The sequence below is a fragment of the Gracilinanus agilis genome, chromosome 1 (genome assembly GCF_016433145.1).
Source record: "Gracilinanus agilis isolate LMUSP501 chromosome 1, AgileGrace, whole genome shotgun sequence".
In the NCBI taxonomy this organism is placed as follows: domain Eukaryota; kingdom Metazoa; phylum Chordata; class Mammalia; order Didelphimorphia; family Didelphidae; genus Gracilinanus; species Gracilinanus agilis.
This window is the reverse complement of record NC_058130.1, coordinates 364256652-364271198: the sequence shown is the minus strand read 5'-3', so window position 1 is coordinate 364271198 and position 14547 is coordinate 364256652. Positions and strand designations below refer to the sequence as shown.

General features: G+C 39.0%; 1 protein-coding gene across 1 annotated transcript in view; it reads right to left on the bottom strand.

Moving 5' to 3' along the window:
• CDC20B (cell division cycle 20B) overlaps positions 1-14547 on the bottom strand; it is a 69655-nt gene that overhangs the window by 15707 nt on the left and 39401 nt on the right. Inside the window, exons 4-6 of the mRNA XM_044657737.1 lie at positions 12321-12454; positions 7282-7372; positions 2815-2934 (exon numbers count right to left, since the gene is read on the bottom strand). Of these exons, the coding sequence (XP_044513672.1) occupies positions 2815-2934; positions 7282-7372; positions 12321-12454 (345 nt within the window). The remainder of the gene's footprint in view (positions 1-2814; positions 2935-7281; positions 7373-12320; positions 12455-14547) is intronic.

The window sequence follows — 14547 nt, the reverse complement described above, 5'->3', positions numbered from 1 at the left end:
AGAAAGAAAGAAAGAAAGAAAGGAAGGAAGGAAGGAAGGAAGGAAGGAAGGAAGGAAGAAAGGAAGGAAGGAAGGAAGAAAGAAAGAAAGAAAGAGGAAGGGAAGGGAAGAAGGAAGGAGGGAGGGAGGGAGGGAAGGAAGGAAGGAATAAAAAGAAAGGGAAGGAGAAAGACAGAGAAACAGAGAGAGAAAGAGAAAACTATAATAAATCATTTTTAGGAATAACAGAATCCTGAAGTAAAAAAATCTCTTAGACTTAAATAAGTGAGATAGTCATTATTTGATTTTCAGCAGACATTATTGTTCCCATTTTATAAATGTGGATATACCAGGTGAGTGGCAGTAAAGAGAATGGAAACCAGGTATACATACCAACTGCATGCAGGGAGCAATTCCATTTTTGGTTAAGCCAAGGGCATTTGATAAGGGGATACATTAAGGAGCATGACACTTTCCTTTACTATTTTGTTAGCACATGGGCTGCATCCTGTACAGTTCCCTGCAATTACAAACATGCTGCTGTTATAAGATATCATATAATGTATTTGGGAGGATGCATCACCATGAGTCCTGTCTTTACCTTTTGGAGACAGAGTGTTAGAGGGAAAGAAGTATCAGGTTTTTTTAAACCCTTACCTTCCATCTTAGAATCAGTACAATGAATTGGTTTCAAGGCAGAAGAGCAGTTAGGGCTAGGCAATGGGGGAGGTCAAATTTGAACCTAGGACCTCCCATCTCTAGGCCTGGCTCTCAATTCACTGAGCCACCCAGCTGCCCTTTTCAACTATTCAATTATGTAAGACCAGAAGGTTTTTGTCATTCTTTTCTAGTACGTGCTATTAGAAATCTCTTGTTCCTGAAATAAATCATATTCAATTACTTATTAAAGTGTACCAATCCAAATTCTTTATATTAGAGACAAGCTACTGTCCTGATTTCTAACTCATGATACCTTACAAAAAATAATCAACTCTCCTGGAGCAGCTAGGTGTATGGTGGGTATAAAGAGTTGGATAAACCTGAGTTCAAATCTGACCTCTGATACTAGCTCTGTGACCCTGAGCAAGTCACTTTACCTCTGTTTTCTCAATTATATAAACCAAAGCACCTAGCTGGGAGGGTTGCTGTGAGGATCAAATGAGATAATATTTGTAATGTTCAGTGCCTGACACTTAGTAGGTACTAAAAAATGCTGATGCCCTCCCCGCCTCCCCACTGCGTTTGCCCACTGAAGATTTTTATCTCAACATTTCTGTTACTATTAGTGCTATCTCTGTTTATTCTATAGCCTCACTCCTTTTCTCTTTTGCAAACAAGCTATTTCACTTCCTCCTTTTTACCCAATAGAACATTAGTAGGAACCAGATGGCTACCTCAGTCTTTGACAGGCTGGGACATGGGCAACGATGCTACCTTGCCCAGACTCAAAATTGGGTCAAGACATGGCAATCTAAAGAGAAAGTCTGTTGGCCCCATGGATGGAGCACCTCGGAAAAATTGTTTGCTCTGTGACCCTGAACAAGTCATTTAACTTCTGTCTGCCACAGTTTCCTTGTCCTATAATAATTGTTGTCAGACCAATGTTACACATATATGGTGTATTTCATTTTTCATTTATTGTCATAGCTATAGCTAGCTAACACTTACATAATGATTTAAGGTTTTCAAAGCACTTTATGTACGTTATTTCATTTTATCCTCACAACAACTATGGAGGTGCTATTATTATTCCCATCTTACAGATAAGGAAACTGAGACCATTTAGCTGCCTATAGTTATAATGGGACTTTTTTTTTAATGACACTTTCTAAAACACCCCTAGAGAAGGTCAATAGTCACTCTCATTAAAAGAAAAAATCAAAATTGTTACAGCATTGTGGATTTTTATTTTTATTACATTTTACTATACTTTTTATTTTTACTATAAATAGTAAAAAGTGTCTTCATTCATAAATATTCAGTCCATGTGCTGTCTCATTTCTATGCTGTGCTCAAAATATGTGTCCCTGCTCCACCTGAATGCATCTTGCACCATGAGCTTTCTCATTAGATTGTCTAATCTTGACCTAATTTAGGATCTGAACAACACAAGCTCATTGCTTGGGTCCAATTTCCACCTCAACGACTCCAAAATCATTCCATCACTGTTGACTCTGTAGCTCTGACAGATTGGCTGCTGGCACACTATTTGATATTTCACTATTTTGCCAATATTCTGGCCAATTCAAAAGCAGAACATCTGTTTTCAAAGGAACAGTCACAGAGATAGAGAGACTAAGACAGAGGCAGACAGAGAATAGGACAAGTTGGTTAGAATCTGCTTTGACTATTTCCTATTTTATTTAAATCCATAAATCCACACCAATATTTGCATATTACTATAACCATTATAGTAAAGAGCCTCCTTTGCAAGCACTTTTCACAATGCGTTCAACAAAGGTCGATGGATTGATTTGAGAGGCAGAAACAAGAGCCACACAAAGACAAACAGGCAAAGAGAGAGAGACAGAGACACACAGAGAAAGAAACAGAGAAAAAACACTAGACTCGTTCCCCACTATCAGTATTTACAAACAGGACAATAACTATATTAATCATTTTTTCTAAATTATACATCATTTTGGAAACTGGTGTGCAAAGGACTAAATTACTTTGCCAGACTCAAAGGGTGAGTTCATGCCAAAGGCCAGGAGAGAAAGCAGAACTCTAGGTTCTACAAGCAGTTGAACCAATCAATGCCTCTATAATCCAAATTTCATTGCCCACTTCTACCTTTCAATTTAGCTGCTGGGAGAAGAAGGAGAAAAAACTCACAGTAGTCATCTCGGAGGCCAGTAAGATGGATCTTCACTTCTGGCTGGAGTACAAGATGTTTCCTATCACTGAAACGTTGATGTTGTACAGACTCCTTTCTACGAATTCCATCTCTGCAGCCTGTAAGGAACAAATCAAAGACGAACACATCCTGCACTCCACTGTGATCCTGGGAACATAATCAACTCTTTCCTCATGTGTATAAAAAAGGGGGCAGAGAAGCAGGAAAAGTGAACACCATGATACATTCTAAAAGAGAGAAAGAAGAGAAGGGGAAAGAATGGGGCAAAGTGTTTACTGAAATCAGAAATGTTATTATTATTTTCATATCTTTACAAGGGCATTTTCTAATTTAAAGTACAGACATATATATCTGTGTACATTAAAGGGCAAGAACTGTCTTTTGCTTTTCTTTATATTCCCAAATCTTAACTCAGGACCACAGTAGGCAAAATCCTGCATTCCACTGTGATCTTGGCAACATAATCAAATATTAAATAAATATAGATATTAAATAAATAAATAAAATGATAAATTCTACCTGCCTGAGACATAAAGATTATAACTCAACTCTAATCAAGCAAAAAAGCCTGAGAAATCAAAAATTAAGTTATTGATTGTCACAGAAATAGTAACGTAGGTAACATTTGAACACAGGGCTTTTTGATTCTAAGAAAAATACCATCTATAACCCAGTGGAATTACTTATCAGCTCTGAGGGGGGGAAGGGCAAAGGGGAGGGAAAGAACATGAATCATGTAACCATGGAAAAATACTTAAATAAAAACAAAACAAATGTATATAAGGTATAAGCGTAAGCAACATGACAGCTAGAGCATGCTTTGGTCATTTACTATTTTATTTGAATCCATAAATCCACATTGACATTTGAATATTAATATAATCCTTGTGCCAAAACTCACCTGGGAAAATGAAGCCCTACTTTGTGAGCACTTTTCACAAAGCCTTTGATAAATATGGGTTGATTGAGTGATTTGTTTCCATGCTTCACCACTTCTATATTTTGAAAATAATTTTAATGTTCCTATTCATCTTAAGCAGTAATTAATCCGTTTAGAGTGAGTTCAAGGTGATCAGTGATTGATGTTAGATCAGATAGAGTTAAGATTGATAGGTACACTATGTCCTCATGATATTGATATTACGTATTAGTGCTATTGTAGATTATAAGACAAAATCATATGACTGTCGGTCATAGAGAATTTACATGATGTTAATCCGATTGCAGCAGCAATGTCCCTCATCCCTATGAATTACTGTCACTGCCCCCTTTAGATCTTTCCTCTTGCCCACAAATTCCTTATCCCTTAGATTCTGGGATATTGCTGACTAAACACCAGATGTTTAATTTCTTCTGAAAGCCTTTGCTGAGGTGGGAGGTGAGAAACCCCAGCTGAGGTGGCTTGTGGTTGATGGTCTTTGGAAATTCTTATGACAGGATATTAGTAACTGACCACCTGTAAAAAGGCCTGCTGACAAAAATGGTTATAATTTGTGTCCCTTAGCCAATCATAGGGTGTCCCACAATTCTGAAAGTGACTAATCATGTCCCACCTCCTTCTATTCCTAACAACCTTCCAAATACTATAAAATTCCCCAGAACCCTGAGGAAAGGGGTCCTTGGCTATAAGGAAGGTCTTAGACCAACTACCAGAGTCCCTAATAAATTGATTGATGATGCTCAGAGCTCTATCTCAATGATTTTTATTACAGATTGAATATTTTTGACCCAGTAGTATCAAGGCATCTAGAGATACTGTTTCCACTTAATTTTGCCTATGAAAATCAGAGTACTCATTCTTTCCACTTTCTAGATACAGTCATGAATGTTGACAGCATCAAGTTCTCATCAAAAGACATTTCCCTTCCAAAGGCAAAACCCACAGATGGGGGCTTCCTCTTCTCTACCGTTTGGCACCTGGTGAGTGATTCAGTAAGCCCAATAAGCCTGTGATGTAGTGGCTAATGAGAAGGCTAATATCAAAACACCAGGGAACCACTAACTGCTGTAGTGAGAAACTATCTTCCCACATGGAAGAAGCTAGCTCTATCAGCTGAGGAAATATGCAGTCAGAACCCTGTGGGACAGCCGGAAGCACTTCTGTTCTACTCATGAGTCACTACAAAAAAAGATCAAAGGTAGTTAATTCAAAACATTCTTAACAGCCTTTTCTGCGCTCAACCCCTCTACCACAAATTATGCCAATTCCTTTTCTTTTGTTAAACTGGAAGACTCAAACCTAGTCCAAGATTCCAAAGGATGCAACTGATTGATTAGTACCAAGGATCTTAGCTCTCTGTTTTTTGGTTGGTTGGTTGGTTAGTTTTTTTTTAAGAAGAAAATTTGAAATTTGGGTTTAATTTTAGCTTTCCATCTTAAGAAAGTCCCCCACCTTGGATTCAAGGAGTAAAGAGTGTGATGAAAAGGGAAGAGGATACAAAGATCTCTTTGGCAGTCTGGTGAAGCCTACAGACTCTTTAGTGAGAATAAAGATGAAATTATTTTCCCATCCAAGTCCATGGACCCCAAGAAATTTATGAGTTTAACCTCTAGGTTAAGAACTCCTGTATTAAAATCAAATAAGAGGATTCCAGCAAGTTTCTATTCTCTTATTTGGAAACAAATACACCAATGTTTTTTTTTCCCCAAATGTTGGATTTTTGCTCAGTTGATAGCAGATTCTGAAGCCAAGGGACCAGGGTAGGGTTAATGAGCTCTTTATGAGGTAATCAAATATGGGCTGCTGCTACAGACTTAGACATCCTCAGGCCAGATGTATCTTCCTGCCCAGAATTCCCCAGAATGACAGAATGCAGACACAGGATAGAGCCCTCCCTGCCTCAACCTGCTACTTAATTTTTGGACCAAAATCAAGTATTTAGAATCTTACTAAAACACAAGCTTGTTGCTGGTCACATCAAAAGAGGAGGCAGAGTAGACATTTCTCCTTTCCTTTTCACCCACTCATTTTCCCAAAGCCCTGGATCTTTGTGTTTGACTGTAAAAGTCATTCTGAAAGCAGAGATCTCAAAGGGCTGGCCCTAGCTCTCCCCAATTTCCCTCATATCTCAGCTTTAAATTCCTGCACGCCTAAACGAACATGTGAAATGTCTGCAGCTTGTACCTCCATTCTCATGTCTAGCTGGCTATACTTTTGTCCTCATCTGGTACCTGGAAAAACTTTTTGGCTCCCCAGGCATATTTGATATGACCTACTGAAGCAACCTAGACACTTACTCCAAAAGGAAATGTATCTGTAGCTTTCCCTGACATCCATGAAAGGAAGGCTAGTTCTCCCAGTGACGTTGCTCACCAACCATTTCCCACAGGTCTCCCATCTCTGAAATCTCTGGTGACACCCAATATAGCCTGAAGGACAATCTGTAAATGTTTATAGCACCTTGATTTCCTGACTGTATTTCTTAGAGGTTCAGGAGTATCATTCAAATGAGCTCTTTGGGCTCAAGGAACAAAACTAAAAATTACAAGAGGTCTCCAAGGCTCGGCTGATTCAATGGAGAATATCATCCAACAATACCTTTCTAGGTATATCCTCTAGGTCTGACTGGGAACAGATGCGGAGTCCCAGCTCCCTCTACTCTAGGCTTTGTGGAGAAAGTGTAAAAACCAGTTGAGTCAATCCAAGGGAGAAACTCCATGGTAAGTCTGGGTTTTCCTAAACCCTTTTCTTCTAGGTATAGAAGTCTGGTGGTTTTTTTCTCTCTTTTCTTCTAGGTATAGAAGTCTGGTTTTTTTTTCCTTTTCTTCTAAACAATAACTAGCCCTGGCCCTGAAGAAAGATTTGAAGATTTTTTTTATTTTGCAGCTAAAGGAGGGGACTTCACCTGAAATTTTTTCTTAAGGCTCAAAGTTCCTAGTTATGCCTATGCCACATCATTCATGTTTAGGGACAAATATGGCCCTTACTCTATACGTATGAACTCACAAAAACTCACTCCCTGGTAACTTAAGAAAGGCTCCTTATTTAGACCTCAGAAATGCTAGAGGAAAGTTATCATTAGAGAATACAATTTTCTCTCTATGTTTTTGGTACCTCCACTTCTCTAGAGATCCCCTTCCCTCCTCTCAAGAGCAAGAAAGCCTAGACCAAGTTGTTAGGAGTCGGGGTAATATCAAACAAAGAGATAGAAGAAAAAGAAAAATGAAGGAAAAGAGGACTAGGACCATAGATCTAAAGCTGAGAAGGGACCACAGAGGTCATCCAGTCCAGCTCCTTTTTACATATGAGGAAACTGAGGCCCAGGATATTAAGAGATTTGCCCAAAGTAGCAAGCTTCAGAGGTGATTACCATTTTCATTTTATTTCAAAAGAAAAGAATGTCCACAGCTCAACCAAAAGAAGATGGATTAAAAAAGAAAATTTTCTCTGAGCTCATTTACTAGTAACCAGATGCTCCATTTTCTCATTTCTTTCCAACACACACCTTTCCAAAGGCACTTGGTTCTCTCACAGATCTGCATTTTCCCACAGACATTCCAGGCTTCCTCTGGGACTCTGGGCAGCGGGAGCCACTTCTGAAAGTAAACAAAAGGAAGGGGATAGACAGGTTTCAAACAAAATGGAAAATGTGGGGCTACCGTGAATAACTCTGGGAAAAAAGTTTAAATTTATATAGCAGAAACTACCTTAGATATAAACATCATATTAAGAATCAATCAATAAGCGTTTAAGAATAAGCATCTACTATGTGCCCAGCACTGGGCTTAGCACAGAGGATAGGAAGAAAGAGAAAAGATAGTCCCTGCCCTCAAGGAGCCAACTTGGAAACCCTGTGTGCCAATGAGACAGGATTAATAAGAGAGAGTCGCTAGAGGGAAGGCGCCAGCATTAAGGGGCTTCTGAAGGTGGGACTTGGGCTGAGATGAGGAGGAAGAATATTCCAGACATGGGCCAGCAACAGGGAAAAGTGCCAGCAGGAGGAGGTTTGTGGATGAGGAAGAGCCAGAAAAACAGGATTGTTGGATCCCAGAGTGAGAGGTGAAATAGGAAGAGGGAGAGATACCGCTAAGGAGACTGGAATAATAAAGAGTTTATTAAGGGCTCTCAGTGCCAGACAAAGGATTTTTCATTTGATCATGAAGATAGGGAGCCACTGAAGTTTCCTGAATGGGGTGGTTGGGAGAGGTGTCGCGCTCACACCTGTACTTTGGGAAAATGGTTCAGAATGGAGGATGCCCCAGAGTAGGGGCTTATATACCACAACAATGTAGCAAATGAGCAAAGATGGTGTCCTTTCAGGAGAGTTCGCCACATCCCCGTGGCTGCGTCCCGGAGGAGAAGGTGCCTGAGCAGGGGTGGGAAGGAAGCATTCTAGGAAGCAGAAGAGAGCAGATTCCAGACAGGAAAGACTACTTTGTAAAGTCTGGAGGCAGAAGAGCATGCTTGCTGTGTGTCAAGGCGGGCTAGCAGGCCAATAAGCCTGGTACAAAGATGGAGCAAAGTCATCTGTGTGATGAGGATGGGAGGAGGCGGCATACAACTACAGAAAGACAATGGAGCCCATGGATACCATGTGGGGTTTTTAAGCACAGAAAAAGAAAAATCGCCACCATTCCTAAGAGTCTATGAATGGTGAGGCAGCTAGGTGGTTCAGTGGATTGAGAGCCAGACCTACAGACAGGAGAACCTGGGTTCAAATATGACCTTAGAGCCTTCCTCTCTGTGTAAACCTGGGCAAATCGCTTAACCCAAATGCCTAGCCTTTACTGCTCTTCTGACTCAGAACCAATACACAGTAGTCATTCTAAGATGGAAGGTAGAGTTCCTACCTTCCATCCTAAGAAGGAAGAGTTTTAAAAATATATAAAAGAATAAATAAAGCCAAAACTCATACAAAGATTCTCATGGGCAAGGAACCTTTGTTGTTCAGTCATTTCAGTCTTGGTTCAACTCTTTATGACCCCATTTGGGTTTCCCTTTTTTTTTTAATTTTAAGTATTTTTCCATGGTTACATGATTCATGTTCTCTCCCTCCACTCTTCCCTCTCCACTTCCAGAGCTGACAAGCAATTCCACTGGGTTATACCTGTGTATTACTTGATACCTATTTCCATATTATTCATTTTTGTAAAAGAATAATCTTTTAAAACCAAAACCCCACATCCTATACCCATATAAAGAAGTGATAAATCATATCTTTTTCTTCTGTGTTTCTGCTCCCACAGTTCTTTCTCTGGATGTTAATAGCATTCTTTCTCATAAGTCCTTCTGGATTGCTCTGGATCATTGCATTGCTGCTAGTAGAAAAGTTCATTACATTCAGGTGTGCTATGATGTATCAGTATGTTCTCCTGGTTCTGCATCAATTCCTTTCCAGTTCACATGGAATCCTTCCAGTTCATTATTCCGTTGAGCACAATAGTATTCCATCACCATCAGATATGACGATTTATTCAGCCATTCCCCAATCGAGGGGCGCCCCCCTCATTTTCCAATTTTTGCCACCACAAAAAGCGCAGCTATGAATATTTTTGTATAACCCATTTAGGGTTTTCTTGCAAAGATACTGGAGTGGTTTGCCATTTCCTTCTTCAGTTCATTTTACAGATGAAGAAACTGAGATAAACAGGTTTAAATGACTGGACTGAGGTCATACAATCAACAACTAAGGCCAGATTTGAACTCAGGAAAATAATTCTTCCTGACTCCAGACCTGGCACTCGAACCACTGTACTACTTAGCTGCCCTACAAAAGACCTTAGGCAAAGCTTAGTTTTGTCCACCTGATAATATTAAGTTATATGGACCCTTTTGTACTTCTCACTTCTAGTCTGGATTAGAAGTAGATAGATTAACAAAAAGTATCCAAAAAAAATTTTGTCAGGGTTTCTTAAAGCAAGCCTGAAGCAATTTTTTTAGCTGTTTATATCAGAGGTCAGAAAGATGCCTCTTAGATGTACATCCTGCTAAGTTTCTATATTATTTACCAGGCTGTGTCATAGAAAACAATTAGTGATTCCACAGCTGCTTTTTCTATAGGCATTCAAAGTATCTTTAAATCTCCAATATTAGTGAAAACTACTCCTGATCAGCAGTTCAGGGATACTCTTAGCCATGGTTTCCTTCACAAATCCTGTTTCTTCTTATTCCCACAAGAACCACAAAACCATCTAAGCTACTGCTGAATAACAGATATTATTTCTCTCCATGTCTCAGAGACTGCTCTCTCCTAGATGTCTTATTCATGGCTTAAATGAGCTCATTTAAGTGAGTGATTTGGCAGTGAGCTAATCAGATTACTAGAATTTTCACAGACTCCAAAGTTAAGTACAGGCACTTATATGGAAAATCAATTGGGAGACACCAGGAAAAAGCCTTTTAGGAACATAGAAAGACCACCCATGTATCCCCAGGAATCTAGAAGAGATATTTTCTGGATCTTCACCATTATGAAGATTCCATATTACCAAGATTAGCACCAAAAAAATAAAATGCTAGAAAGGTTGGCATGACAAAGTTCCATCAATAACTCCTCAGCCTTTTATCCGGTAGAATGGAAGCTTCTTTAAGGCAAAAATTGCTTTTAATGTGTATCCTCAGTATCTAATACCATGCCTTGAACATAGTAGGCATTTAATGCTTGTCCAATTGAACTATCAAAGGGAGGAGCCAAAAGAGCAAAGGGGGTTTAGTAATGGCTCTAGGCCCTATGATGCTAAAGAGTATCTTTATCCCACAAATGTGGCAACCAACCCACTGCTCGCTTTACTGTTACCATTATTTCTGTTCTGTTATGGTGGAAGCCAAGACCAGCAGGGTAGTGAAAGGTCTGTTCATTTAGAGAAAGGAGAAATGAATTGGGATTTAGTATTAACATAAGGACTAATATAGAACTGACAGTTGCGAAAACCAGCAAATAATAAATATTTATTAAGAACCTACTATGTATGTACAAAGCATCATATTAGGCATTGGGAAAACAAAAAAAATTTTAATGACACATTTATGACATAGGAATTGATTTAAGATTTTGATGTTTTCTTGAGTGGGTTCAAACTATTAAGATCTATTTTTGGATGATTTTAATATTTCTTTCACAAGAACTGTTTAGCCCAAAGTAAGAATGGAAGGGAAAGAATTTCTAAATGCAGAATTTTGCCTAAAATAAAATTTTTCATTCACCCAGCTTGGTTCCTGTTTTGAAAATAAAACTCAAAGGGTTTTCATTTTATTCTTATTAATATAGGCCTAAAAGAAAACCTTTTTTTATTTGTTTGTTACATTAAAGTTCCTAGGTTTTGATGCTTCAATATAATATATTAATAGCTCCCTATTATAAGAAGCCCCCAAAATGTCAAATTGGTGGCAAGATATGACCCAAGATCTTGCCTGCAGCATGTGTTACTGTCATTATTTAATACTGAAGTGGGTAAATAAACACAAACACACACAGGGGTTCTTTTGGGGAGGAAGGGATGAAGGAAGAAATGAAGGGTGAAGATATATAACTATCTTAAACAAATACAAAAGGACCGTGACAATGTGATTGAGTGAGTGGCAGTTGACTTAGACTAAATCAGCCAGGGATATCTTACTTCTACAGGGAAAGGTACAACAGAAATAAAATACACTTTTTAATTATGACTTCAAAGGGTAAGGGCAGTAGAGAGAGGTCACCCTAACCTAGTTATCTAAGGACAAACTCAGGAACTGGGAGTTGGATCAGGATCTACACTATTTTAACCCAAATGACTTAACTAAACTAAGGGTCTAAACTAAACTAAATCTTTAACTAGAATAAGAGAGGGCTGGAGAGGTGGGATTCTCATTACACTTGTCCATGGTACTCCAAGATGTCACAAATGTCACAGGAAACTAGGATCAAGCTTTATCCACAGCCAGTTGTGGATAAAAGCTCTAGCAAGTAAGGTAGATAAATCTGCTGCCCACCAACAGATATCTAAGACCTTTCTCTACCTAGGCCACAATAGTTGATTGAGGTATCTTCTTCTCAGTGATATCACACTCTGTCAGCTCTTTGGATATTTGGCAAAGCTGGACCACACAGCCAAAACCTCCCTCCTTCAGCTTGGTCAAATCACACTCTCTTCAAACCCTGGCTTCATTCCATTATGGAATGTCCATGAAGTCCAAGATTTCTTCAAGCTGTCATCTCTACTCTTCCTCATAACAGTCCCCCCGCCACTTTGCACAAAGCCAAAATAATGTTCTACACAATCTTTCAGTATTTGTGCACTACAAACTAAACTAAAATTATAACCCAAAATAACAAATAACCTACACTTCCTCATAATAATACCACACATTTATAAAGTGCTTTGAAATCAGCAAAGACAATCCTCAGAATTTCAAGCCAATCCTTTGTAGATTGCACATCCTAGCCCCTAGGAAGACTTCCATCAGTTTCCTAAGATTAAATAACAAAGATTACTTCTTTTCTCCTCTTCTGGCCTCAATCCAAGGAACCTCAGCATCAGTAATGCAATTTCTTCTCTTACCTACCTGATTTTTCAGAGCAACATTTTTCTGCAAACTTCTCTGCTCGATGTTCAATGTCTCCCAACAACTTAAAGCAGTAGCATTTCTTTCTAAACGTGCTATCATATTGGTCTTCCAAAACTGATGACTGGGGGATCCTGAAAGCAAGAGTTGATTTTTATTTGTAAACCAGAAAAGAGGTCCAACCACCTTTACTTCAAAACCTTGAGAAAAGAATTACCCTCACACAGGGGACAAAGGCTATATGGGAAGGCTGCCTTGAAGGCATTTCTACCCAACAAGGAGCACATTCTTGTTAGGAAAACCAGGTAGAGCCCAGTCCAGCACATGTAAGGTCACAGAGTTACTATACACTAAAGAGCCAGGAGGGTTCATTTCTTAAAACAACAAGACCATTTATGGTTACTGCAATCACAGGATTCTGAAGTTTGTATTAAAGGACTTAGCCTGGGCACAGTAGTAGCAGCAGCAACAAAACTGAATTAGTTCAAGAATTAAAATCCAAAATTCAAGGTGCAATTATTGAGGAAAAGAACACTGTCAACCCATGCTTTTTTACTACAATAGTAATAAAAACTGGCACTTACAAATTGCTTTAAAGTTTATAGGGTGATATTCCCTATGTATATTATGTCATCTGAGCCAAACAATCAACTTAGGAGGTAGATATTATTAGCCCCATTTTACAGATGAGGAGATTAAGGCTTAAGAAAGATAAATCAGTTGCCAATGGTTATATAGCAATAAGTGGGTGGGAGGAGGCAGGCAGGACAACACAAAGGAAATTTCAACTACAATTCAGATGGAAAGTGTTGTGTGGAGATAGAAAGCATGGAATCCCTTCGAAGATATAGGGACAAATGACATCAGCAAGACAGTGTATGATAAACCCAAAGAGCCCAACTTTTGGGACATGAATCCACTATTTGACAAAAACTGCTGGGAAATTTGGAAAACAATATGGGAGAGATTAGGTCTAGATCAACATCTCACACCCTACACCAAGATAAATTCAGAATGGGTGAATGACTTGAATATAAAGAGGGAAACTATAAACATGTTAAGTGAACACAGAATAGTATACTTGTCAGATCTGTGGGAAAGGAAAGACTTTAAAACCAAGCAAGAGTTAGAGAAAATTACAAAATGTAAATTAAATGGTTTTGATTATATTAAACTAAAAAGTTTTTGTACAAACAAAAACAATGTAGTCAAAATCAGAAGGGAAACAACAAATTGGGAAAAAATCTTTATAACGAAAAACTCTGACAGGGGTCTAATCACTCAAATATACAAGGAGTTAAAGCAATTGTATAAAACATCAAGCCATTCCCCAATTGATAAATGGGCAAGAGACATGAATAGGCAATTTTCAGGTAAAGAAATCAAAAGTATCAATAAGCACATGAGAAAGTGTTCCAAATCTCTAATAATTAGAGAAATGCAAATCAAAACAACTCTGAGGTATCACCTCACACCTAGCAGATTGGCTAAAATGAAAGAAGGGGAGAGTAATGAATGTTGGAGGGGATGTGCCAAAATTGGGACATTAATGCATTGCTGGTGGAGCTGTGAACTGATCCAGCCATTCTGGCTGGCAATTTGGAATCATGCTCAAAGGGCTATAAAAGAATGCCTGCCCTTTGATCCAGCCATACCATTGTTGGGTTTGTACCCCAAAGAGATCATAGATAAACAGACTTGTACGAAAATATTCATAGCTGCGCTTTTTGTGGTGGCAAAAAACTGGAAAAGGAGGGAATGTCCTTCAATTGGGGAATGGCTGAACAAACTGTGGTATATGCGGGTGATGGAATACTATTGTGCTAAAAGGAATAATAAACTGGAGGAGTTCCAGGCGAACTGGAGAGACTTCCAGGAACTGATGCAGAGCGAAAGGAGCAGAGCCAGAAGAACTCTATACACAGAGACTGATATACTGTGGTAAAATTGAATGTAATGGACCTCTGTACCAGCAGCTATACAATGACCCAGGACAATTCTGAGAGATTTATGGTAAAGACGCTACCCACATTCAGAGGAAGGACTGCAGGAGAGGAAACATATAAGAAAAACAACTGCTTGAACGCATGGGTCGGGGTGGACATGATTGAGGGTGTGGACTCGAAACTACCACACCAATGCAACTACCAACAATTTGGAAATTGGTCTTGATCAAGGACACATGACAAAACTAGTGGAAATGCGCATCGGCCATGGGTGGGGGGGG